Below are 27,653 nucleotides of genomic sequence, written 5' to 3'. Positions count from 1 at the left end.
GTGAAAAGAGAACATTGACTCATGGATCTCATCTCATTTGTCCATGCATTGACACTACAACGTTAGACACTAACGTCAGATACAACGTCACGATGTTTTATGTGTTGCATCTTTTCATGTGAAAAATTTCAAATTTGATTCGTCATAATATGATGATATGACCAAAGAGTACACCAAGTTGTTTTTATTATTGAATTTGACATCTGACAAAAACGAAATCATTCCATTCTGGCGAATCTTATTATTAATGACGTCACTACGAATCGGTTTTGAATAGTTGCTCGAAGCTCGAATAAGTTAAACGCCAGAAAACATCTTTATTTTGAATTTGAAATTGAGAACGAATTTGAAATTCTAGATTGGGTAGGGATATTCAAACATTTATCATGGTTAGGGAGGAAATCGGTCAAAGGAAGAAAAAAAATAAAAAGACTGAAGATGAAGAAATGGGATTTGGAGATTGGGTATATGTTTATCTGAATTTTTAATTCAGGAATTAACTAAATGCCTCCATAACTTTCCAGGGTGGTTATATGGAAGCCAAACGAGCCAAACTTTTAGAGCAGTTTCGGGAGTCTGAAGTTAAACAAGTCTCTAACATTTTTCAAGGAATTGCCATCCATGTTAATGGTCTCACAAAACCACCAATGAATGAACTGAAAGATCTAATGGCTGCCCATGGAGGGCTGTTTCATGGTTATCAAGTTTCGAGTACAACACATATCATAGCTTCCAATCTGCCAAATGTTAAGGTATAATCATGTAGGGGGATGATACTCTATTGACAACCAGAAGTTAAAATTTTACATTGGTTTTTTAAACTTAGATTCACATTCAAGTTGGCACACTAGTCAGTCACCAGGTCACCACTAGTAAACACAGACAAATCTACTTATAACTTGGTCGTTGGTGTTTCTTGTACCTACATATTTTATGTATACATATCTCTAAAAATTTGGCAGAGCTCTTTTTTCAATTATTCGTTTTCCCACATACATATAACATTGCGCATTTGGAAATGGGTCTTTTTGACTCAATTTTAATCACGTCAATATGTATTATTTCATGTAATGTGCATTAAAATGCCATAACAATGTGATATCGTCAAGAAACAATATGTATATATGTTATGTATATGTTTTTTCTGTTAATCAGCTTTTGCACCCCTACGAACGACAACCCTCAAAAGTCGAAACTTGTACTATCGAGGCCTTCTTTTTAACGTGTGATCCCTAACACGGGTTGGACGATAGCAAGTGAAAATCAAGCTTTCAGCCCGCGGCTTGAACCATCGACTCACACATCGGCCGATTGACTGAGTGAACAAAGCACCCACTCCGAACCGCCCGGCTACCAACCTAAAATTGGTAACAGAATCAGTTTGTTAATGCAGTGTATAAATAAAATCTAAACTAATACACAACCCCAAAGCATACCACACTTATATCTCTTTAACGCAATGAATGAAAAACTGTCCTCCAGTTAGTACCTGTAAGTAAACTTCTATGCATGGACTACACATCATTGTAAAGAGTTTATTTTGCTTTCTTCTAGAAGATTCCCACATTTTTTGTATAATAATGGAGACACAGAAAGCAAAAAATCTTTCTTTCCCATAAACTGATCTCTCCCTTTAGATTTAAACATTATCAATAGTTCTAACGTCACTGCTACAAACGTGCTAATGAACTTCAGCATCTGAAACTTGAAGTTTGAAACCATCTCAAGGGTTAGTCACAATCCCAATGATCCCAACATAAATCTCGAATCATTCAACAACTTTTACCTGTAAAAAGTGTTGAATAATTGCAATATTTCAAAATGTCCATGTTGATTTTATTGACTACTCAATACTTTAATCAATAATCTGATTGGTTCACTAAATACACTTTCATATTCATTTCAGATAAAACACCTAGGATCAGTGCCAATTGTCAAGCCCGCTTGGATTACCGATAGTATTTCTATGGGAAAACTTTTAGAGTATCAAAGATATTTACTTTATACAAATCAAAGTAAGACTCAACCAAAAATAGTATTTCCTGTTGTCGAAAAACATTCAAGTGTGGAAGAAGTCGAGGCAAAAGTTTCAAGTAAATTTGAGGAAAATATAGAAAGGGAATGTTCAAAAGGGATTTTCAGTAAAAAAAAAAATGAATTTGATTCAGTTAAAGATGTTCACAAGGTTCAAACTCTTAGTTCAATTAATACAGATATGAAGCAATCAATGGATATGTATGAAAATAAAGAAGATAAGTATAAGCCAGTTGAAAACATTTGCAAGATTGCAAGTCATCTTGATACAAATGATGTGTATATGAAAGAGGAAGTGGACATTTCTGATGAATCCAATATTTTAAAAAATAGGTCAAATCAAAGTAATAAACTTTCTGTAAAAACGGCTTCAGATCCGAAATTTCTAGAAGAATTCTATAGTAATTCCAGACTTCATCTGATATCTACTCTTGGAGCTGAGTTCAAACAACTGGTTGGAGAAATGCGGCTGAAATCTAATGGCCAATTTCCAGGGAAAGAGAAGTTGCTTTTGACTAAAGGTATCGATTCATTTCATTTATTCAGTTCAATGAAGTAAATAACATATTAATGAAGAAGGTAAAACTAACTATTCATTTTTAATGAATAGAAAAAGACAAAATTGTTCTTATTTTTAGGAAATGCAACAGCAAATTCAATATCTGACATCATAATAATGCACATAGATATGGACTGTTTTTTTGTTTCGGTTGGTCTCAGAAATAACCCAGACCTTAGAGGTAAACCTGTTGCTATTACTCATGCACGTAGGGGTCAGTTAACTAATACTAGGCCAGAACAAGAAGCTAACAGAAAGCAGGAGTTTGCTTTGTACTATGACCAATTACCACTGGGTGCAATTTCACGAGTAGATAAATTAGATACCCAGTCCAGTATGTCAGAGATAGCCAGCTGTAGTTATGAGGCTAGAAAATGTGGAGTGAAAAATGGAATGTTTCTTGGGCAGGCAGTGAAGCTTTGTCCAAATCTGAATACCCTCCCCTATGATTTTGAGGTATTTACTGTGTGTTGACATATAATTCCTGTTTCTGTTTTTATGATCAGAATGAAACAAAGACATTTCCATTCAGATTGAATTTAGATGTCAAATATTCGGTTAACTATTAAAAATCATATATCTGATTTCAATTTTCTAAAAGAATGATTTTTGTTAAAGAGTTCTCATCCTTATCAAGAATTTTATTTCAAGGCATCTGTTTGATGTGTGATTAAAACATTTTTAACATTATTCTATGGTTGGAAATGAATATAAAAATAATTCATTTAATGAATGAAAAGTGGAGTACAATAAAAAAAAAATTATATTTTCAAATCATTATAAGTAACTTTTTTACTATTCAAATGATATCTCTCATAATTTTTTTTGAAGTCGTAAATTAACATATAATATAACATAAATCTTACATAACTCACTATAACATTGAAAACAACAGTACAAATATAACATTTCAAAACGCTCAAAGGTGCGATCTCGTTTCCTCCTTTTGATAAAAGAGAATGTATGCATCTCCACTCTCAAGCGATTTTGGTGAAATTGGTGACACATGTGAATCATTGTATTCGTGCCAGTATAAGGATGTCTGCAGAATGCTGTATAATGTCCGCTGTAGGTAGATCCAATGTGATTCAAAAGGGCATATAGATTATAACGACAAGGAGTCACATTTTGTGCTGCATAATTGTTCATGTTTAATCCATCTAGAGGAAATTCGATGGCAACATTTAACTTGCCTCTAAATCTTTCTGTTTGAGAAAATCTTAAAATGAGTGACTAAAATACGGGGAAACTTATGGATCGATAGAGACTTTGTGCATTTTGTTCTTTCCTGGCAACTTGTACACGTCGGTTTTTCATGTCCATCCAAAGTTTCCTCTCTTGTGAAGAAATCCAAGCACTGTGATAAATTCAATTGGCCAGTTCTTTGTGGTATGGGGAGTGACAAATCCCAGAACGGATTGAAGGTTACAGATGAGTCTCCACAATGTGTGCACTTCATCGTGGATTTTAATTGACCAACGAAATTATCTACAATCTTAGAGTTAAACGTACTCAAATGAATCAGCCATGACTCTTGCGCTTTTTCTCTGTCGCTCAATTTTTCGTTAATCTCCGTTAAGGTCGGTTTAGGTTTCTCAATAATTATATTAACGTCATCATGTAATCCTTCTAAAAGATAACGAAGGAACTCATGGGCGTCTTGATGCGCATGACCCATGAATCGAGGGGCAAAACTCTGAATCTGACTTTTTAAGGAGACTGTGTTCACTGCTCTATCAGATGAATCTTCTGACGACCACAATTCCTTGATAACTTCTGCGAAAGTTTTGATTAAAGCATCCTCCGTATGAGAAATATTAGTTTTGATATCTTTCATGTATTCATTCTTTTCCAAATATTCCAGTAACCATCTCGTATTTGATAAACATTGTATTGGACTGTTCATGAAACAGGTGTTGCCAATAATTGTTTTATAAAGAAATTGTAGCAAGAGGGTCTGAGAGTTTGGGTGATATGAGAGTCCCCTTTCTATTGGTAAAACTTGAAAAGTTTTTCTGAAATTTGGCAACCGTTGTCAAAGTTAGCAATAGTAAACCTAGAATAACTCTTCTTGGATCATAATTCGTTAGAAGCAAGCAATGGAAATGTACAGACTAAGAACTATATTATGATTCACGAATTTTTTGCTCGTGATAGACACTGAGTGTTGACATGAGAGGATTGCAAAATTTGAGATTGCACTTTTTACCCTTTTGGCATGGTTTTGATAAATAGAGAGAGCAAATACTTTCAACTGAATCAAACTTTGCTTATCTTAAGAATTTCAGTGACTGACTGCTTCTCTGGCACTCTCGACTGTTTTTAATGCAATATCGTATACCTATAGGGGATGCTCAATATAGTCATAAAAGCACAGTAATATCGCGATCTGGATACTGAATCGAATAAAAAGACATTGCTTTTAGAAAACACCAGGGTAAAAAAAGTAATAATCAATTAAAATTAGATTCAAACGAGAGGTAAAGACGGAACACATTTTTCTATATTCATAGACCTCATCTCAGGTTGTTTCCTTGAAGTTGAAAGTTTCATTATTTAAAAACATCATTTGAAATTTATGATTTAAAAGGGACATTTGTCCCGGATTTATATTTCAGTTGAATTTCACTTTAAATCATAACAGATTGAACAAATTATTCCAGCCTGCAGATTTAACGATAATAAAACATAAAAATATCTTTTTATAAAGGTGTCTTGGTGAAATTACGTAACATTAAAAAGGTATTCTTGGTGTATTCAGCCACAGCTGTATATAAAACTATTATTTCTGAATATTAGTCATTTTCCATTTTTTATTCAAGGGCTACAAAGAAGTATCAAATATATTATATAGGACCATTGCTTCATATACTTTAGATATTGAAGCAGTAAGTTGTGATGAAATGTTCGTAGACGTCACAGGTATTCTGAAAGAAACAGGACTAACCGTAGACGAATGGGCCACTCATATAAGGCAAGAAATTATGTCAGCTACTGGATGCCCCTCTTCCACAGGTAAGTTTTAGATCATCAAATTCAAAATCAAGATTATTTTGTGTTTTTGAAATGAAAACATTAATTTTTTTCCATCTCAAATAGTATTGTCTAAAACAAAATATATGTATCTGGTTTTATAGATACTTTATTCATAACAACATTCTCTATACTTATTTTTTATAGTTTTTTTCACATGGAATGAAATTCATGTTTCCTTATTAGGTTTTGGAGCTAACCGTCTTCAAGCAAGATTAGCTACTCGTAAAGCCAAACCTGCAGGTCAATACCATTTGCAACCTAGCAACCTTGAATTCTACATGTCAGAAATTCCCCTCTCTGATCTGCCAGGCGTTGGAAGAGCCACTTTACATAAACTTAAAAATTTAGGATTGAATACTTGTGGCGATGTACAGGTATGTTTTCCAATAACAACTAGGTATCTTCCATGGTACAGTACTTGAAATTTTTTACCAATATGAAACGTAAAAATTAGAAGGCATTGATGCTGACAATATTCATTCAGGCAACAGTGTTAAATAGTTCATCACCTGTAAAAGTATACTTTATAATGAGGAGGATACTCCCATATGCTGGAACTATTCCAATGCTTTTCATGACATGTATTACAGAGATGATAAGTTAACTTACTGTATTTATAATTTCACAGTAAATAAAAAAAATCTCAGACTTATCAAAACGTTGATGGAAGATTATAAGAAAATAAAAATTTCAGATTGAGGTGCTTCTAACTTTAATCTCCTGGTGGAAGAGGTTTATTTTAGTAGGTCACCTATAAGTGAAAATGCATTAGTATTAGGTTGTTTCAAAAGATTTGTCTATATTAATGTTTTGTAGCTCCCTATCTCAATAAATATATATTCTACTGTGTCGTGTGTCGGGGCACAGCTCTCAAGCTCGGCCAATCTTATCTAACAAATCGGTGCCAATTTGTTGAAGTGAACAACGTAAAGTCAAACCTCAAAGAAATGAAGCATGGTGTTCCTCAGGGATCCCTTTTAGGTCCAGTATTGTTCTTGATCTACATCAATGACCTATGCAGTCTCGTGAAACCAGCATGTTGTATCTTGTTTGCAGACGACACAACTTTAATGTGCTCTAGTAAAGACTTAACTAGCTTACAACTAATGATGGAAGATAGCAAAACATTAGCTTACAGTTGGTTTGCTGCTAACAAACTCACCTCGAATAAAGATAAAACTCAAAATATAATCATATCTTCCAATCGCAATATTCCCCAATCTAAAAGTGTAAAGTTTTTGGGATTCACTATTGATCATAGAATGAGCTGGTCTGATCATATCAAAGCTATGCTCAGAAAACTTTCTACTGTTTTGTTCGTTTTGAGGCGACTGAACGATGTGGTCACCTTGATGACGCTGAAAAGAGCCTACTACGGATTATTTCACTCAGTTATTTCTTATGGTATTCTCATTTGGGGTCATTCAAGTAACTCGATAAGTGTGTTTAGGTGCCAGAAAAAGGCCAAAGTGTTACTGGAGATCCATGAAAATGTTGACAAATTTGAAAGACATGGTGAAAATCATGCATATGAAACGAGGTCCGCATGTTTATTGAACCTGCCTAGACATAATCTGACTATCAGTCAAAGAAATTCACTGAACTTAAATCTTTATAATCATCTTCATTCATCTGTGAAGTTACTCAACCTTACTAAATTTAAATTTATTATCAAAAGCTTTCTCCTCCAACAATGTTTCTATAATACAGGGTGTAACTAAATCAGTATAAAACATTCAACGAGGTGATTCCTCATCGAAAAAAAGATAGGATCTTTCATATAAAGAAATTTCATTAGAGCATTCCTTGTTAAGATACAGCCCCTTAAAGGGGGTACATAAAATTTGTATGACAATTTTTTTCACAAGCACTGAAAAAGTTACAATATTGAAATTAACCTGACGTTTTGTACTACCAAAAAGACAGCCAGAAATTTATTTGGTTTATTTGGGTTTTTCGCCCAAAATAAACGAGTTCGCAGCAAAAAATTATTTTACGAACAACTACAGAGATACATCGTCATAAATGCGAAAATACCAAAATAATCTATCTAGTAAGTGGCTATTAGCGATAGTGACAATTAAATTGGTATGACGCTGTCAGTTTGTGAATTTTCGAAATTGAATTAATACTAATTGTGTGTTGTTGTTCTGTTCCTAATTTGTTACTATAATAATTCACCTGTGGTATTAAAATGGCATACACAAATGAGGAAATGGCTGATATGCATTACGTTTACGGTCTGTCGCAGAGGAATGGGTTAGAAGCTTCTAGAAGATATGCTGAAATGTATCCTCAACGGCAGCATCCTTCACATAGAATATTTGCTCGACTTCATCAACGATTATGAGAATATGGTTCATTCGACAAAAGAACGCAGGATTGTGATCGTCATCGAGAAGTACGAACACCACAGCAGTACTTGATTTGATTAAAGAACAACCTACTACCAGTACTAGAAATATTGCTTTTCAGCTAAATGTTGATCATACGACGGTATTTCGAATTTTAAAGGGACAACTCTTATACCCTTACCATCTGCAACGAGTCCAGGCACTGTTACCGCGAGACTTTCCAAACCGTCTTGAATTTTGCAATTGGATGCTGGAAATGATTAGAAGAAATTGTGACTTTCTGAAGACGATAGAATTCACAGACGAATGTAGTTTTTCTCGGGACAAGATTATTCATTTTCATATTTACCACATATGGGCTGATGAAACCCCTCACATTATTGTCAAAACTAACAATCAAGAACAGTTTTCTCTTGACGTGTGGCTCGGAGTTATTGAGGATGATTTAATTGGGCCTCATTTTCTACCTCCTCGATTAAATGGTGAGGCATACGTTTAATTTTCAAGAGAAGTGCATCCAGTACTGCTGGAGAAAGTTCCTTTCGGCGTCAGAAGGGATATGTTTTTTATGCATGATGGGGCTCCCGCCCATTTTAGTCAAGTAGCACGTCAGCATTCAACTGAAACATATGCAAATCATTGGATACTTCGAGGAGGACCACAGAACTGGCCCGCTCGATCCCGGATCTCAATCCTCTCGATTTCTCTATTTGGGGCCATTTACAGCATTTGGTTTATCGTACTCCTGTTCGCGATGTAGAGGACTTAAGAAACCGCATCATCGATGCGTGCAGGGTAATCAGAGAGACTCCAGGAATATTTGAGCGAATACGTGGCTCAATGCGCTGACGTGTAGACGCATGCGTAATATCTGAACATTTACTATGATTTCTACATGTAGTGTGTTTTGTTATTAATAAATTAGTTTTGTTTATTAACCTTTAATCGTTTAATAAAGGTACTAACTACATAATAATAATAAATCCAGTTCGCATTTATGACGATGTATCTATGTAGTTGTTCGTAAAATAATTTTTTGCTGCGAACTGGTTTATTTTGGGCAAAAAACCCAAGAAACATTTTTTGTTTAGAATGAAACAGACTATCGGAAATAAATTTTCAAATGGTAAACATATAATAAGGCAAAAAGTTACATTGGAAATAAATTTTAGGGGTTGCGTTTTCCACCCCTTACAACCATGGGGTAAACCAAATAAATTACTGGCTAAGTGTCTTTTTAGTAGCACAAAACGTCAGGTTAATTTCAATATTGTAACTTTTTCAGTGCTTGTGAAAAAAATTGTTATATACATTTTATGTACCCCCTTCAAGGGGCTGTTTCTCTACGAATTCAAATTGAACCAAAGCGCTGCCGAAGTAAACTGAAAAATCAACCAGGCATTTGGCAATGATAGTGGTAATGAACGCACTGTTCGACGTTTTTTCACGACATTTTGTTCTGGAAATTTTAAGCTCTAAGATGAACCCCGAACTGGTCAATCTACAGTAATCCATAACGAGGATTTGAGGACCCTGATGGAGATTGAACCATCACAAACCGTGCGTGGAATGGCGGAAGAACTGAGCGTCAGCTCCCATGCAGTCTTTGATGGTTTCAAATGTATTGGAAAGGTCAAAAAGCTCGAAAAGTGAGAGCCTCGCGATTTGAACAATCGATAGAAAATGTCACGTTTCAAGGTTTGTTCTTTTTTACTTTTGCGCAACCATAACGATCCTTTTTTGAATCAGATTGTCATGTGTGATGAAAAGTGTGATGAAAAGTGTGATGAAAAGGAGACGTTTAGGACAGTGGTTGGATACTGATGAGGCATTCAGGCACTTTCTAAAGGCAAAATCCCACCAAAAAATAGCCTGTTTACTGTATGGTGGTCAGGGGTTGGTGTGAGGAAATCGACGAAATGTACCAAAAATTGCGTCCGCAGCACTGGTCAACAGAAGAGGTCCGATACCACTCCGCAATAAGTCCCATCCGCACGTTTCACAAATCGCCGTCTGAAAATTGAACGAATTGAGTGTTGAAATTCTGCTTCACCCGCCATACTCCCCAGACCTTTTGCAACCTAACAATATCTTTTCATCAGTTCGGACTTCCATTGTCTAATATAATATAAATTGATTTGAAATTCCTGAGAAAATATTAACCAAATAACAATTTTATTTGAACAAAAAAACTGAAATTATAAAGAAATAACATTAAGCACATCAACAACGTAAGTCCTTCCACCACTTTCACAATGGAAAAGGAAGTCCACAACGAATTGCCTTTCTTAGACGTATTGGTGAAGAGGACCGATACTAAATGGGAAACATTTGTATATCGAAAACCCACTCACACAGGACAGTATCTGAACCAGAAATCCAACCAACATCAATCGACTAAGAGAAAAATCATCAAGACTCTACTAGACCGTGCCTTCGGGCTCTGTAATACAAAGAAAGGTCTCGAAAGGGAACTAGGCATCATCAAAAACGACCTTCAACGGAATGGTTACTCCAGAGTGATGATAGAACAGGCTTTAGCTAGAAGACAGCAAGGGTTCCACAAGGAAGGGAAGCCTCCACAACCAGTACTTGTAGTTCCCTACATCAGAGGATTATCGGATAGGATACGAAGGATTGGTTCCAAGTATAACATCAGGATCTGCTTCAGATCTGGGAACACTATCTGTATCAGCCTTTCGAAAACCAGGCCACCAAACGCGAACTGCGATTCCAAGAATTGCATTTACCGGATACCCTGCGAGTGCGGAGGGTATCCGGTGAAACTAAGAGGCCATTGAAAGTTCGCATTGCTGAGCACAAGAAACACACACAGCGAGGAGAAACCAGCAAATCCGGAATACCAGAGCATGTTTGAACTCATCAACATAATATCAAATGGGCTCAAGCTGAAATCGTCCACAAAGAGGAACACTGGTTTAGGACAAAATTTTAAGAATCCGCGTATATGTTGTCCAATAACGCATTTAGTCAAGCTAGCGTAGAGATACGTAACATACGGAAACCGAAAAACGATCGACACCCGCCAAACGGTCATCTCCCGCTAAATCCAATGAAGCAGAGAGAGAGAGAGAAGAGGGAATAGGTGAAAGCACTCGAATGGCTTATAAATAGTTGTATCTCGGAGGAATAAGTCCAGTTATCACCCGAAGACGATTGTGGATACTAACAATTGAAACGTCGTGACATAACTTGGTTTGGAATCTTTTAATTTTTATTTATCATTTTTTGTTAATAATAATTTTTAATTTTCAGCTTTTATAAATATTTCAATTTTTATTATTTTTTTGATTGTTGTTTAGTTTTATGTTATTTCTTTGTAATTTCAGCTTTTTTGTTAAAATAAAATTGTTATTTTCGGTTAATCTTTTTAATATTTTTTCAGGAATCTCAAATCAATTTATATTATATTAGACAATGGAAGTCCGAACTGATGAAATACACCACGAAACATTGTCAACCACCTTCAGACAAAAATATCTTTTCAAGTACTTCAATAACTTGTTTATCGGTAGAACCTTCGTCAATCAGGACTAGACAAAACGGCCTTCGTTGACTTCATCGAATCCCGAACACGCAATTTCTATGCCGACGGAATTGATCAACTTGTGTTACATTGGCAAAAGTGCACTGATTCAAATGGCGATTATTTCGATTAAATTGAATAAGTATTCATTGAAACATTACGGAATATAGTAAATTCATAAAAACGGAAAAAACTTTCGAAATCATCTAATACCTAGTACAAGTGAATTATATATCTGAGTGAATAAACCATTAACCTAATGAACATTCGCAGAATGTTGTCCCAAATATTCAAACTCTTCAGTTGTAATTGAGAGATATACAAGTAATGTTAGTGAGAAACAGAAGAGGATTGTAATACTCTTTCAAATATTTGCCTTATTTCTTTAAGATGCTTGTAGGTTCCTTATAACCGAGAAAGCAAAACTTTTGACGAATTGAATGAAATGTTGACGGATCATTTGTCTTTCGTGTCATCCTGTTTTGCCAAAATGTTAAAATTTTATATGAATACCCCACTAGAAGAAAGTGGGTATTCACAGAATTTTTTTTTAATGTTTTCTTAGACAGAAAATTATTTCTCAACGAATATCTGTTTTGCTTATGCTATATCAGCACATTAGGATTATATAATTGAAAACTTCAAAGAGACTGAAAAAATGATAAAGAATCCAAGTAATAAATATCGTATCAAAGTTTCTAATCAAAACATTAAACATTACTTAATAGTGTTGAAGTTAACGTTACAATAGCAATGTATAAAGTCTAATATATTTTTGAAAGGTTAACAAGTTAGTCAAAAATTAAAACAAAATCTTGAATTTTCAATGATCTTCCTCAATGATATTTCAACTGCTATTTTCTTATTTGAATTTCAGGAAACTCCTTTGAAAGTGTTACAGGCAGAAATAGGTCAAAGAGCTGGGGAAACACTCAAAGAACAATCTAGAGGTATTGATCGTAAACCACTCAGCTTTAATCATGAAAGAAAATCTGTTTCTGCTGAAATTAATTATGGAATTCGTTTTAAAACATTAGATGAATGTTATAACTTTTTACGAAGCCTGTCGAACGAAGTATACACAAGGCTCTATGATATAAAGAAAAGAGCTAGATGTCTCACTTTGAAATTGCTAATTAGATCTCCGGAAGCACCTGTGGTAAGTAAAAAAGAAACTATCATTTAACCGAATTGAAAAAAAAAATTCATTGAATATGTGTCTAGTATTTATAAATATTGACCAAACAATAATATCAGTTAAACATTGTTATACAAGTTAGATGAAAACAATTTTTATTACTGTTTTCTTGATGTTTTCACACTTAGATAAATACCAAATTATTGATTTTCTTAGACTTTGTTAGAAACAAAGAGAACAAAATCATGACTGATGGGCTGTGGTTAAATGGAACCTGAAGTACCAAACGTTTTGTCTGCTATTGCGGCAGGACTATGGTTATATCTAGAAGTCTCAGCAAAGATTCATGACGTTCACTTATAACACATTTTAAATTCTAATTTGAAATATTGGGCATTTCTGTCGAAATTTTATAAATTTTGTCATCCCATACAGAAATAAAAACTCGCCAAACCAAGAAGTATGCAAAGATATAACCCCGTATTTGATTTAAGGAAACGGCAAAGTATTTGGGCCATGGAATCTGCGACAGCCTAACCAAAACTGCAACAAATATTATAATAAATAGTCCTGAAATTGTTTTTAAAGAGTGTAAAACTTTGTATGAAAAACTGAACCCATCATTCGCTGATTTGAGAGGCGTGGGAATTCATTTGAGTAAATTGGAAAACATCACAGTTCAGGATACGGCCCTAAGCAATTTTTTGAAGTTATCATCAAATAAGAACATTGTCAAGCCAAACAGAGATATTGAAAATCCAAATAAGGATGAGATTGAAAGCAGAGAAAATGAAACTTCAACAATTTTAAAGAGTAAAGAAAGTTCATCAAATCAAGAGGTTAGAAAGTCCAGTAGAGGCCGTCCAAGGAAAAACAACAACAGTAGTGAAAATAAAATAGTTAAACCTACATCCAAGCCACTGACTGATTTTTTTGGAAAAACCAAGAATTTGGAAATAAGTGAAAAATCGCAAAAGGTAAAGAAAACCTACTATATTTTTCTATTACTGTTATTATGTTTCATTCCAAATTTTCCAAAAATAATTTAACAAATCTACATGTAAAACTTAAAAGTCAGAAGTTAATGAACTTCTGTGTTTAACGTCAGAATGTTATAAAATTCCATGTTCAAAGTAATAATTTAATTCACTTCAGATTTTGCAGTTCAAGTTTAATAAAATTTTACGTTTCAAGGCGAAACTTTAACCATTAATTAATATTTGTGATGCGCTGTTTGCAACCTTTGGTATAGTAATTAATATTACTGGAGTTTTATCCCAACATTAAACCGTTATTTTAACACGTCCACACGTGTTTCGATCACCAAGTGATTATCTTCAGTTTAATCTTCCTATTGAAGATGATTGCTTGTTGATCAAAACCCATGTTGAGGTGTTGAAATAACAGTTTGGTGGATAAAACTCCAGTAATATTAATAAATTAATAACAATATAATTCAATTCTGACTTCACTTCAGAATTTTTTTTAATATTGTAATTGTAATATTGTTAAATTCCGAATTCTAAAAAGTTTTAATTGAATATTTTTTTTTATTTTTGGCCCACTGTGCCTACAAATTCATAATATGAGAATAGTTGAAAAGGGAATAGTTTTTGGGAAAAAAGCTTTATGGCTGTCTATTTCTTCATTATCACACTAAAAATGTGGGAAAATAAATATGTTTAGTAACATCTTCGATAATAAATCTACACAATAGTGAGGAAATACCAGTCTTATCTGAAGTTAGGAAAGTAACAAACAATTTGTTGCCAACTTGTATTTTAAAAATACTTATGAAAAAAAAAAATAATAAAGAAAAACTCAGCTTTCTGACAAATATCGACTTTTCTTGAGATACATTTGCCCCTGTTTTCAGAACTTAAATATAATTTCAATATTACTCATACCCCCCTTTATGATGTTCTCGTTACATCACTGTTTGCATTTTCTTCAAATCTAGTTATTTTTTTTTGTGTATTCATAGGATTAGTTGATGAAAAAGCACTATCATTTTCAAATAATCATGATCGATAACTCTTGGTTTAGTATGTTCCAGTGAAAGGTGAGATCGATTTGGGAGTACTCAGTGAGCTTCCTGAAGAATTGAGAAAAGAAATAATGAAAGAATACAAGTTAGAAAGTACTATTCCATTTACATCAAAAATTGAATTGGAAACTCAAAAGAAGCCAGGGAAAATTCGTCATAAACATTCAAATAAAGGTAATGGAACTTCGAAGATTCTTGCTGATATTGAGTTATCACTTAGTTATAGTAATTCTATGATGCTTAGGATGTTCATGATATTATTCTGTATTTCCTTATGTAGAAACTTAAAATCAGGAAATATTGTAATGACGTTACAGCAATTATTGAAAACTGTTTTGTGAAAAAATTATCTGAAGTATCCAGTAACGTTATTCTGCTAATTTTGTAGACTGTAGTAGAGCAAAAAAGTACTCATAGTTTTTCATTAACAGTCCGTGAAAATGAATACCACAGGCTTTATAGAGCTCGTGAATTAATAATTTTCAGAAATAATCATTCATTTACATTAATTGAAATATATTTTATCTTTCAATAAATCATTTTGATAATATTAATTAGACTGGTTTGAGTTTGACAATAATCATGTCACTAAATATTCTGGCGATATCTTGGGTTTATTGAGGCCTCTGGAGACACCCTACATTCTATTCTACAAAAGAGAGGACATTGGCAGATCTATTATTACTTATTTAATTACCAAACTTTCACATATATTATTATTATTATTATATTGAAGTTAATTAATTTTTTTTCTTTGTGAGTTTCCCACATTTTTTTATAATTATGGAAAATATGGAAATAACTTTCATTACATTTCCACAAAAATTCAATTGAAAGATTAAACCGCTCAAATGAAATTAGTGTTTTTAGTTGCAAAATTGTACTTATGAATTCAGAATTATTAGGGAACAAATATCAATTTTTATTAAAATTCATCTTTCAAGTCTGTTACTTGAAAACACATCTTGAAAAATACAGCTTCAACGAAAAAGGAATTCTTTAAAGCAAATTCAGTGCTCTACAACACTAACTTTTTCTAAAAAAATTAATACAAAAAATCGAATTGAAACCTCAAAAATATTTTCAGTTTAATTCTTGGATGAGCAAGAAATCTAATTTATTTAGAATTTTTTCCAGCTGGAGTTTTTTGTCATATAGTGCCAGATTTTCATGTTGGAAAGAAGTTTCTATTGTAATAACTGACCCTAGCTGTAGTCACTTTCATAACTTTGTAGCAGAATATCCCCGCAGAAAGTATTTGAGGAAAATCAGTCATCAAAAAATTCCTCAATTCTCTAAAAAATGTATCCAAGAAGAATATATTCAATTGTGCAGTTAATATTAAATACATATAGTTTAAAAAACTAAAAAACACGCTTTTTAAAAACATGAGCTAAAAAGTTAAAAAAACAATGAGTTTAAAACAATAACTAACGAAAAATACTAATATTATTTTGAAAAAAGCGACAGGCGCTTGATATACAAAAAATATGGCACAAAGCGCCCACGCTTTGCTATAAAAGCGTATTTTTTAGTTTCTTTAAACTATATGTCATATAAACTTTGGGATCAATCAGCCGTATATTGCTTAGAAAAATGTCCATTGATATTTTCCGATTCCGAAGAGGGAGCCTGAAAGTCAGCTACCATGCCCAAGGCAGCAGGCGCGCAAATGAGGGTTACAAATAAGAGCAGGCGCGCGTGTTAAAAAAAATACTTTTTTCAAATGAAGAAATACATGTAAAGTAAGTTCGAATTATATCAAGGAGGTTACGTACAGCACTATCTCCCGCGAATAGATCAAGCAATAATGTCGATATATCAAGGAGGTTACTTACAACGCCATCTGCCCGGGAATAGATTAAGCGATAATGTAGATAATTCTGTCAAATACAGATCCCGAGCATGAGAGTTACAAACAAACAAACAAACATACATACATACAGGTGAAGCTAATATAAAGCGTGTAGTAAAAATCATAATTATTTTTGAACTGTGTCTGAAGATTCTATCCAGGAGAAATACATACGTACTAGAAAATAAATATTTCAAAATAAAACTTCGAAATATTTATCTTTCCTAATTTACTAAACTGTAGGTTCTGGTAAATGCCTCCGGAAAACAACTACTTCTCCGGCTAATACCACTCTGGATATTGAATTACATCCGACATACATTTATGCAAGATACCTCATAGGCTAGTCTCGCAGATGTTTCTCGTTCATCCAACAGCAGGACCAAGCTGGTAGTTGGGAGAGATACATATTCCGAGATTTTATTTCAAAATATTTATTTTCTAATAATTGTTTCTGTTTCAAAAATGGTAACTATCATTATTTTCCATGGCGTAAACTAAATTAACCACTCTATTTAAGGTCAAACTCAATCTAGAAGTCATCCATTCAAAAACCTTACGTGGGATCAATTCAAGCCAGTGATAGAAAAGTGGACGCTATCAGGCGAGAACCCAAGACAAGTTGATGTTGAAATGATAGCTAATCATTTCAAAAAACTTGCACTTGATAGAAAAATTGAGAGTTTGAAAACTACTTTCAGTTTTCTCCATAGGTAAATTCATTTTTTTTAATATACTTTTGATGTTGCAGCATTTACGTGACGAAGATTATTAGTTATCCAGTTAACACATGTAATATATCTAGAGGAAATTCGATAACAACATTTAATTTGCCTCTAAATCTTTCCGTTGGAGAGAATCTTTTAAAATGAATTACTAAAATACGGGAAACTTATGAATTCTTAGGGACTTCGTGTATTTTCTTCTTTCCTTGCAACTCGAACACGTTGGTTTTTCATCTCCATCCAGTTTCCTCTCTTGTAAAAGAATCCAAGCATTGTGACAAACTCAATTGGCCAGTTCTTTGTGGTATGTCTAGCTATTTAGATATCGGAACGTTCACCTGACTCAAGAAGTTGATTATGAACCAAAATAATCATTGGATAATCCCAGACTTTCTGACAATGTTATATTATGAAGCGTTCGTGTGAGTGATATGTTTCAGTTCCATACCGAATGTTCGGAGTAGAAACTGAATAGGAAAATGTTTTTTTGTGTGATTCAATGTTCGTATGAGAGAAGTTGTTTCAAAAGTACTTTTACTTTTGTGTAATTTAATGTTTATATGAGAGTAGTTGTTTCGAGGCGGCTTTTTATTCCAGTTTTTATCTGAGAGTAAATTCTATGCATGATCTACACATATTTGTAAAGATTTTATTTTGAAATTATCCTTTCTTTGGATGTTTTCCATATTTTTTGTGTAAAGATTTCGATTTGTCACACTCAACGGAATTAACATTTTGAGAATATTCTTCAGCAGTTGATAAATAACGAATTTCTAGATATTTGGTTCTTTAAAATTTATTTTCTTCGAATCTCAATTCATCATTCCTTGAATTAGACTAGTCCAGTCTGACCATGGAACAAAAAATTACTTTTTTTCTCATGACTATTTTCGTAATGATTGAATATTTGCTTTTTAATATTTTGGATTCAATTTCAGACTTTTTTCGGTGCTAAATTGTAACTGGCATGGAGCTTATTTCAAAATAGTAAATATTATGCAAGAGGGAATGGTTGCAAGATATGGAGGAACTTTGATGGTCAGAAGGAAGTTTCAGTGTTGTGAAATGTATTGAAATTTTCAAAAATATTTTTTTGACATACATAATAATAATTTCATTTTCAGGGATTTGGATTCAAAGAACACGCATAATGGCTCTACACACACTCTGTAGTATTAATTGAGTGCTCTCATGTATATATTTTATGTAAATATTTTTTTCATTTTTAATAAATAATAGATGAGCAGCTTCTCCAATTTTATACAATAAATGTGGAAAACTTCAGAAGAAAGAAAGAAAGTATGTCCAAAATTAACTCTCTCCAAAGATGTACAGATCATAATATATACAGGCTGATTCACGGTGGATGGCACATTAGACGTTTCTGGTGAACCAGACAACGGATCACTTTGAAAATTTAATGGAGGGCATATTCGGACATTCTCTAGCCAACTAAAATATTTTCGACAATGCGGTGTTGCCGCTTCTATTAGAAAGCAGTAGCAACTTTGATTTTTCAAATGGAACACTCTGTATATAATATTATTTTTGGAATCTCCAACAATTGCCCGACAACTTTTCATGATATTTCCCTACACCTATCTGTTACCGTTTTCGAAATAAAAATTAATTTCAATTTTTTTCTTCGAAAATCATAACTTCTAAAAATGCCGATATCTTTTAGTTAAGAAGTACTATGATATCGAAATTTGGTTTGGAGTTAGGTGATACTTGGACACTTCCCACACGTCAGCCTAATCTCCGTTACTTCAATACAGGGTGGTAAAAAAATACAGTTTTTTCGTTTGCTTGAAAAAGTTGCTGAAATTTGATTATTTTAAATGGAACACCCTGTATATTATTGAAAATTCGGAAAGCTGCTGAAATTTGCTTTCTTTCTATGTATATCATATCTATACCTAACTAGTCAAGTTTCGGACTTATGAACATTTATTTGTGAAAATGTCCCTTCAGAATGGTATTTCCATTCGGTATTTGGTAAGCAGGCCATGATTACTATTTGACAGTAGCGTTGTGACATTCTCCTAATAATATCGACATTTTCGTCACTTCAGAAGTTGCAAATACCTTCAAAACGATGGAACAAAACTATTCAAACGAAGTTCTTATGAATTTGTTTATTATTTTTGGACAGTGTGACAAAATTATCAGCAGAACATGTAGAAAGTTCAATGAAATGTATCCGAATCTACCGCCAATGAACCTCAAGAAATTTATACGAATTCAGAACAATTTCAATATGTTTGGATAAACTTTAAAAAAACACTAAGAAACTTGAAATTGGAAATATTGATATGAATAATTATAAAAAAGTAAAACAATCATGTGGAATATTTCAAAATATGTTCGAATCGCTGGCCGTTCACTTCCAAGCACTTTAAAATGCGGGTGTTGACTGCTTTCGTGGTGGCAGATCTGATTTCATTGGGATCCAAATCTTCAAATGTTTGGGCAATCCTTTCTAACAATTCATCTCTCGAACGCACGGGTATTTTGTAAACTTTTTCTTTAAACATTCCCCCAAATAAAAATCTAATGGATTAAGATCGGGTGATCTCGCTGGCAAATTCCATGGTCCCAAGCGCTTCATCCACCGATCGTCAAATAGTCTATCCAGTTCTGCGCTCACTTCTCTTGTGCAATGTGCAGGAGCTCCGTCTAGTTGGTACCAACAGTTTCGATAATCTTCGAGTGGCAGATTATCCACGAAACTGTCTACAGTATTCTCCAAAATATTCAGGTAGCTTCTGGATGTTAATGACTCCTCGTATATCACGTACCTCAATTTGTTGTCCATCAACATGCAGAAGACATTAAAATTAAATTTTTCTTGAAATCAGGCTTCTTTTGTGACGTGAGGATTTTCACTGGACCAATAATGACGATTTTTTCTATTGAAAATCCCTTCTCTCGAAAATTTCGATTCATCAGTCCAAATAATTTTATTTAAAAAAAGTGGATCTTCTTGAATGCGTGTCAACAACATTTCACAAAATTCTACTCTCTGTTGAGGATCTTGAGGCTTCATTGCTTGAATTTTGGTGAATTTATAATCATGCATTTTATGTCTTCGCAAGATTCTTTGAACCGATGAATATTTTATACCCAAATTTTCTTCAGCACTTCTTATCGATGACTCGGGAAATGCGTGAAAATATGCTAAGACATTAATCTGGTTGTCTTCGAAAGTTACGGGTCGAGGCAAGTTTCTTGGTGCTTTTAAAGTTGATCCAAATGCATTGAAATTGTTCTGAATTCGTATAAATTTCTTGAGGTTCATTGGCGGTAGATTCGGATACATTTCATTGAACTTTCTACATGTTCTGCTGATAATTTTGTCACACTGTCCAAAAATAATAAACAAATTCATAAGAACTTCGTTTGAATAGTTTTGTTCCATCGTTTTGAAGGTATTTGCAACTTCTGAAGTGACGAAAATGTCGATATTATTAGGAGAATGTCACAACGCTACTGTCAAATAGTAATCATGGCCTGCTTACCAAATACCGAATGGAAATACCATTCTGAAGGGTCATTTTCACAAATAAATGTTCATAAGTCCGAAACTTGACTAGTTAGGTATAGGTATGATATACATAGAAAGAAAGCAAATTTCAGCAGCTTTCCGAATTTTCAATAATATACAGGGTGTTCCATTTAAAATAATCAAATTTCAGCAACTTTTTCAAGCAAACGAAAAAACTGTATTTTTTTACCACCCTGTATTGAAGTAACGGAGATTAGGCTGACGTGTGGGAAGTGTCCAAGTATCACCTAACTCCAAACCAAATTTCGATATCATAGTACATACTTCTTAACTAAAAGATATCGACATTTTTAGAAGTCATGATTTTCGAAGAAAAAAATTGAAATTAATTTTTATTTCGAAAACGGTAACAGATAGGTATAGGGAAATATCAAGAAAAGTTGTCGGGCAATTGTTGGAGATTCCAAAAATAACATTATATACAGAGTGTTCCATTTGAAAAATCAAAGTTGCTACTGCTTTCTAATAGAAGCGGCAACACCGCATTGTCGAAAATATTTTAGTTGGCTAGAGAATGTCCGAATATGCCCTCCATTAAATTTTCAAAGTGATCCGTTGTCTGGTTCACCAGAAACGTCTAATGTGCCATCCACCGTGAATCAGCCTGTATAGTAGTTACTTTCAGATATAAACTGGAAGAAAAAGCCCCCCTCGAAACAACAAGCACATGTTCACATGAACATGTGCTTCAACTGGAGTATAAATCGAATAGGAAAAAGTGATTTTCGTAGTAGTTGTTTCGGAGTACTTTTTTCTTTCGTGTATTTCAATGTTAATGTGAAAGTATTTATTTTGGCTTCCGATGGATTTATTGTGTAGCAGTCCTTTCGATGAATCTCAAGAGGTACGTACCTCTTTCAGTGTGGCTCCACCAACCCCAACGTCGGAAAGGTTTTTGTCCCAAGTTGCAGAGACCATGGCAAGGACCTTACTTGGTAACCAAAAAGATAAACTATCTGGTGTACAGAATCCAAGTGTCATCCAGAATCAAGCTTAAAATTTACCACATAGGCGGAGTCCTTACACCTTTGTGCATTCAAATGATAAAGGAATATTATTATTATCACCTTAGTGTGCGCTGGTCAGGCCCTATCCTCCGAAGCCCCGATACATTCAAAAGGGCGCGCCAGCATTATCAACCAATGACCACTCCCCACACCGTGGGGTAAGTGATCATTGGGTCCGAGAATTATGCGCCCTGAGCAAGCGCAGTGAGCCAAGAATGACAGCCTTCTGCATCTGTGTGGCTGAGATTTCTGCCTTAGTGCGGCAAGCCAGTATGATTTTAAGATTCGAGAGTAGAGAGGACATCATTCCACCAAGGACTCCAATAATCAAAACAACCATTTTGACAGAGTGATCTGGATAGAATCTGCGAAGTTCGAAGAGAAAATCTCGATATTTTATCCGTTTTTCCTCCTCTTTTCCGACAATATTTGTCTCGCCAGGAGCTGAAAACACCACGACAAATATCGTTTTGCTCTGGTGGTCGAGAAGGACTACATCAGGCTTATTAGCTTGTATGAGCCTGAGGGTGGGGAACGAATAGTTCCAATAAATTCGGCACCTCTCGGTCTCCACAACGGATTCAATATCCCTCGGAGCGTAGGGCAACACCAGTGTCTCGTCAATACCGTAAGAGTGCCGTAGATGGTAATATAGCACTCTTAGAGTCGAGTTATGTCGATGGATATAGACCGAGACCGCATATGTTGGACATGCTGATAGTAAGTGCATTAGGGTCTCGAGCGCCTCGCGGCAGGCTCTGCACCTTGTGTCAGAAACCTCTATACCCATCACGTGACTGCGGTAGACTTAGGTGTTGAAGACACCATCCTGGCAAGCCATGATGAACCCCTCAGTTTCCGACTGCAGCCCACTCGACCTGAGAAAAGCGAACGTCAGGCGCTTTGATAAGCCAAGGTCTCCAATGTTATTGAAGAAAACCCCATGCATTGGCTTATCCTTGTGTCTCCGCAGAAGTAAGGTGATATCTGCGGCTTTTATCTGAGCTTTTTGCTGAACGGGTTCCAACCCGGTGACAGATTTGTGGTCACCTCGTTCAGAGTCGAAAACTATACCGAGTTCATCAGCTGCTCGGGCAGCTGAAGTTCTGTCGAAGTCGGTAACATTATTCTTGCTACTTCTCGAGTGACAGGGAACATTGTGCTTTCCCGCGCTCTTCGCTACGTCACGTTTGGCTTATGGTTACCAGTGGCGGCCGGTGTTATTTTCTTTCGGGCATGATTTACAACACTACCCCCTTCCCTGAGGTTGTTCACCCCTAACAACATTCCAAGAGTTGACATCACAACCCACGTAAGGTCTCAGTCTCTCTATGTGAACAACTTTGGGCTTGCTTCTGGGTGACAATTGGATTCTGTACATCAAATCGTTCATCTTTTTGGTAACCAAGTAAGGTCCTTGCCATGGTCTCTGCAACTTGGACACAAACCTTTCCGACGTTGCGGTTGGTAGAGGCACACTGAAAGAGGTACCTCTTGAGATTCATCGAAAGAACTGTCACACAATAAATCCATCGGAAGCTTCAGTTCCCTACCAGTTAACAACATGGATGGTGTGTAACCTGTCGCGTCGTGTTGGGAAAAAGACGGAAAAAGAGGAAACAATTTATCCCAGTCTCTTTGATTTTCGGAAACAAACATCGACAGGTAGTTATTGATGGTACGATTATGCCTCTCAACCTTCCATCGGATCGTGGGCGAAGAGCAGTTGTTCTTGTCTTCTTTATTCCCAACAGAGTCATCGTTTCCTTCCATAAATCCGATTCGAAGTTGGGCCCTGCGAATTACGTTCTGCAACAGGGCTTCTGCCACCGTTTTAGCCTCTTGGTTGGATAAGGCTACTACTTCAGGCCATTTGGAAAAGTAATCTATGACAACCATAAGGTACTTGTTACCGGATGTGGTCATAGGGAGTGGTCCTAAAATGTCGACTGCGATTCTCTCGAAAGGGCACCCACAGGGGTACTGCTTCAACTTTCCTCTCTGCCTTGTCTTCGGACCCTTTCTTGAAGAGCACAGGTCACAGCGCTTACACCACTCTTCCACGTCTCGACGGCAGTTGACCTAATAGTACCTCTTGGGTACTTTCATCCAGGATTTACCATTTCCGAGTGAGTAGGTCATCTCGAATGCTCATGGAGTCCCATTGGAGGAGCCATTCTCGTACAGTTTTCAAGACGGGATCCTCCTTCTGCGCTACGACGATGTCTTGCCTCGTCAGAAAGGTAGTGTCACCCTCAGAGGCTGTTAACGACCGTACCACACCATGGTGAGGAATCACCTGACCATGGAGATTTGGCTGTCCGTATCCCTGGACAAGGGACCCTTAAAGTTTGCTACCCTCCGGGTCAGAGGGAACCCGGAGCAGTGAGAGGTAGAGGAGCTTATGTCCATCTCCCTATCAGAGCTGTCCATAAAGGAGTCTCTGCCCGCAACTTATCACGTCTGGTGGGAAGTTCTTCTTCTGGTAGCTGGGTATCCTTGTGTTCCTGGCGTTGGCAAAATTTGTGTTGAAATTAAAAATTGAAATTAAAATCGTAAGTTTGTAACTTTTCGATCCACCTAGCTATTTGTCCTTCTGGTGGTCTGACCTAATAGTGTGATAGTTATCCACCGCTTTGACCACTGCGAGCAGTTCTTTTCTAGTGATGCAGTAATTTCTTTCGGACGTTCCCAGGGACTTACTAAAATAGTTGATGACGACTTCTTCTTCCCCTTGTACTTGGGTATGCCAGGATCGGTGCGCTGGTCAAATGTCTCTTAAGGGCAGCAAATGCTTGCTGGCAAGCCAAAATAAAGGTGCTCTCTTTTCAGTTAAGTTCAAAGCGTTCAAATGTAGCGGGAGCGTTGCACAACCCGAACTGCATAAACTTGAACTGGTATAATCCATTGCCGGTGGAAAAGGCAGTATTCTCTTTATCCTCGAGACGAACTGCCACTTGTCAATATTCGCTTTTCAGATCTAATGTTGAGAATCATCTGCATTCGCCCAAGACGTTCAGGGTATCATCTATTCTAATAAGAGGGTAACATTCCTTTCTGGTGAAATCATTAAGCCTCCTGTAGTCTACGCAAAATCTTGTCAATCCATCTTTCTTAGTTACTAACACAACAGGTGACGACCAGGGGCTGTTTGATTCCTCGATTATTCCTTCCTCCAACATGTCCTTAATAATGGATGCAGCTTCGTCTTGCTTTGCGAAGGGAAGACGTCTCTTCCTCGACGAATCGGGTGGCCTTGCATAGTTCTTCTTCAGACAGATTTATAGACTCTTTTTGAAAGAGTCTATAAATTCTTTTTGGGTTGTTGAGCACGCTGAAGGGGGATTTTCTCTTCGATTCTGGTGGTTTTCACGATCGGTTCGCAGGTGCCTATCACTTGACCTTTCTGAGAGTCACCCTGTTATTATTTGGGTTGATTATTCTTACTGAAATGATCTGGTTGTTGCCATTCACGATTGATTTGGCCACGATAATTCTTGATTCAGAGCCATTGGATGGCTCCATCAATGCTGTACTCAAGCCGCCAAGTACAGCAATTTCCGCTTGAATAATTTTCTCGGTGTTAGGAGAGAATCTGGAATCATCCAATATAACCACCTTGGCGCTGTCATAAGGCTGCGAGGGTACGTCGAGCAAAATTTTCTCATTTACAACCTTCAACAGTTTGTTCCTTATGTCCACCACAAATCCGTAGGGGGACATGATGTCTAGTCCCAGAATGAACTCGTCGACAATGTTGGCCACTAATACCTTAGTTTAGATTTTGCAATTTCCAAACCTGGGTCTCACTTCAGCTTATCCATAGAATGTTATTATATCTCCATTAGCTGTTTCCAGAACAGGTACCACTGATAATTTCTTCAAACTGCTTCTGTTGGAAATGTCGGCTCTCATTACTGACCTCGTTGCTCCAGTATCGATTTCGTTGCTCCAGGATCGATGGTAAAAAGGCACTGATGATTATTCAGGAATCCGTCGACAACCAAGCTATTACTGTTGCGTCCAATTATGGAAATCGAATATCTGGGAGCTTGGGATGCAGCAGCCAATGTACATCTCTTAACGCAGGCTGAATTTGGTTTTTCCAAACCACGACGCTCCAGTTCAGGTGATCTCGAACGCCAGTCTCTTCTTTCGTCGGATGTTGGACGTGATCGACAGTTCCGCCTTAAATGTCCTTCTCTGCCGCAGTTATAGCATTTAGGCCGTCCTCTTGCCTTGGATGCAGTTCCAGTCGTCAAATATTTCTTAAAGAGTTTTTCAAGACCTACCATGACTCGATATTTTCCTTCGTCTTCATTTTCATTGACTGCCCTCACTAGAACTTTTCTTTGTTGTCGCGAAGCATTTTTAGCAGCTTCAAATTCTAGGGCATAAATGATGGCGTCATTCAATGTTTTATGACGTATCATCCTCAATGACTGATGCAGCTCCGTGTCACGAACCCCGTCGATGACACTATGGACACTAATCCAGTGGGTGAAGGTATCTGGTGCTTCTGGGTAGGCGAGTCTTACTAACCTTTCGACTTCAGCTCCAAACTCTTGCAAACTTTCTGATGGACCTTGAGTTCTCACCTTCAGTTGAGCTTGGTAGACTTGTTGAAGGTGCTCACTGCCATATCTGACCTCCAAAGCTGATACGAGTGCTTCATAATCCTTCTGACTATTCACTGAAATATTTTGCAGAATTTCGGAAGCCTTTCCTCGTAGTGCCAGTATAAGAGCTGTTGTTTTCTCCTCATTTCTCCATCTATTATTTTTCGCAGCGGCTTCAAATTGTCTGCGATAAATTGACCATGAAGATTCGCCATCAAAAGTTGGAGTTTTAATAAAACTACTGCTAAAAGGGGAATTTGTCTTTTTCGATTTGCATTTTTCCACAATAAACCTTTTCGGGTCCGGTGATTCTTTGTGAAGTTCCCAGAAAACCTCTTCAAATTTCTTATCGACTCCTTCAAGCTCTTCCTCAAGCTCCTCTTCAAATTTCTTTTCAACCTCCACAAGTTTCTCATCGACTGCTTTTTCTAATCCCTCCTTTGTTTCCTGAAACACTTTTCCAAATTCTTCCTGAATAAATTCTTGTACCTCTCCTTTACTCACTTGGGAAGATTTTAAATCTTCTAATAAATGAAGGTATATCTGATTGTCTTTTTCCTGAATCCCTAGTGGTAATTTATGATCTTCATATCTGCGTAATTTTTCTTCCTCCCTCCGTCATTCATCTTCTTCATTTCGGCGTAATTGTTATTTCCCTCTTCTTAGTTCATCTTCATCTCTTTTGCGTGCATCTTCCTCTCCTTTGCGTTTTTCATTCTCCGCCAGGCTCGCTTTCAAAGCCTCGAACATTTTCTTAAGCTCTTCCGTCTCGTCGTAATCGACAGTCCTTGTTTTCACCATAAAACAAAATATTTCATTCTATTATTCCATTTTCGACATCAAATGTTACGTTTTTCCCCATAGGTTGACCAATAATTGACTACACTGAATGATCAAACTTATCTTCATTTCACTTTAAATACACAAATTCTTCAACCCAAACTTCAATTATTATTTGAATGTCTATCGCCTTACTAGATCACTTCGCGTACCGCACTGTAACGTCTACTTGACTTTGTCGATATACTCGTGGCTAGCCTTTAAATATTGTAATCAAATAACGTAGAAATTTCGCCAAAGTTCTGTTGAAGTCGGTAGCATTATTCTTGCTGCTTCTCGAGTGGCGGGGAATCATCGTACATTCGCTCGCTCTTAGCTACGTCA

The 27,653-nt window shown here is 35.9% G+C and overlaps 1 protein-coding gene across 2 annotated transcripts; it reads left to right on the top strand.

Annotated features, from left to right (window-relative positions):
- The first annotated feature begins 148 nt into the window (after positions 1-148).
- Positions 149-18,546, top strand: Rev1 (Rev1 DNA directed polymerase). 2 transcript variants are annotated; one of them, XM_074170662.1, is made up of 12 exons: positions 149-464; positions 525-752; positions 1,907-2,555; positions 2,673-3,049; positions 5,416-5,608; positions 5,813-6,003; positions 12,408-12,689; positions 13,163-13,645; positions 14,715-14,889; positions 17,091-17,283; positions 18,234-18,362; positions 18,420-18,546. In XM_074170662.1, the coding sequence occupies exons 1-12, from the start codon at positions 387-389 to the stop codon at positions 18,466-18,468; spliced, it is 3,027 nt and encodes a 1,008-aa protein (XP_074026763.1). In that variant the 5' UTR covers positions 149-386; the 3' UTR covers positions 18,469-18,546. The 2 variants fall into 2 exon arrangements, with proteins under 2 accessions (XP_074026763.1, XP_074026764.1); XM_074170663.1 differs by lacking the exons at positions 149-464; positions 525-752 and adding an exon at positions 1,257-1,367.
- The last annotated feature ends 9,107 nt before the right edge of the window (positions 18,547-27,653 follow it).

The sequence above is a fragment of the Leptinotarsa decemlineata genome, unplaced genomic scaffold (assembly GCF_025532065.1).
Source record: "Leptinotarsa decemlineata unplaced genomic scaffold, Ldec_3_MD MMD2_P_RNA_scaffold_9, whole genome shotgun sequence".
Lineage (NCBI taxonomy): Eukaryota > Metazoa > Arthropoda > Insecta > Coleoptera > Chrysomelidae > Leptinotarsa > Leptinotarsa decemlineata.
This window is presented reverse-complemented; position numbering and strand designations above follow the sequence as displayed.

Excerpts from the sequence above, each read along its gene's own strand:
- Rev1 (XM_074170662.1), top strand. The coding sequence starts at position 387 with ATGGTTAGGGAGGAAATCGGTCAAAGGAAGAAAAAAAATAAAAAGACT. Across the intron at positions 5,609-5,812 it reads TGGATGCCCCTCTTCCACAG|GTTTTGGAGCTAACCGTCTT; the intron begins GTAAGTTTTAGA and ends TTTCCTTATTAG. Across the intron at positions 13,646-14,714 it reads TAAGTGAAAAATCGCAAAAG|TATGTTCCAGTGAAAGGTGA; the intron begins GTAAAGAAAACC and ends CTCTTGGTTTAG.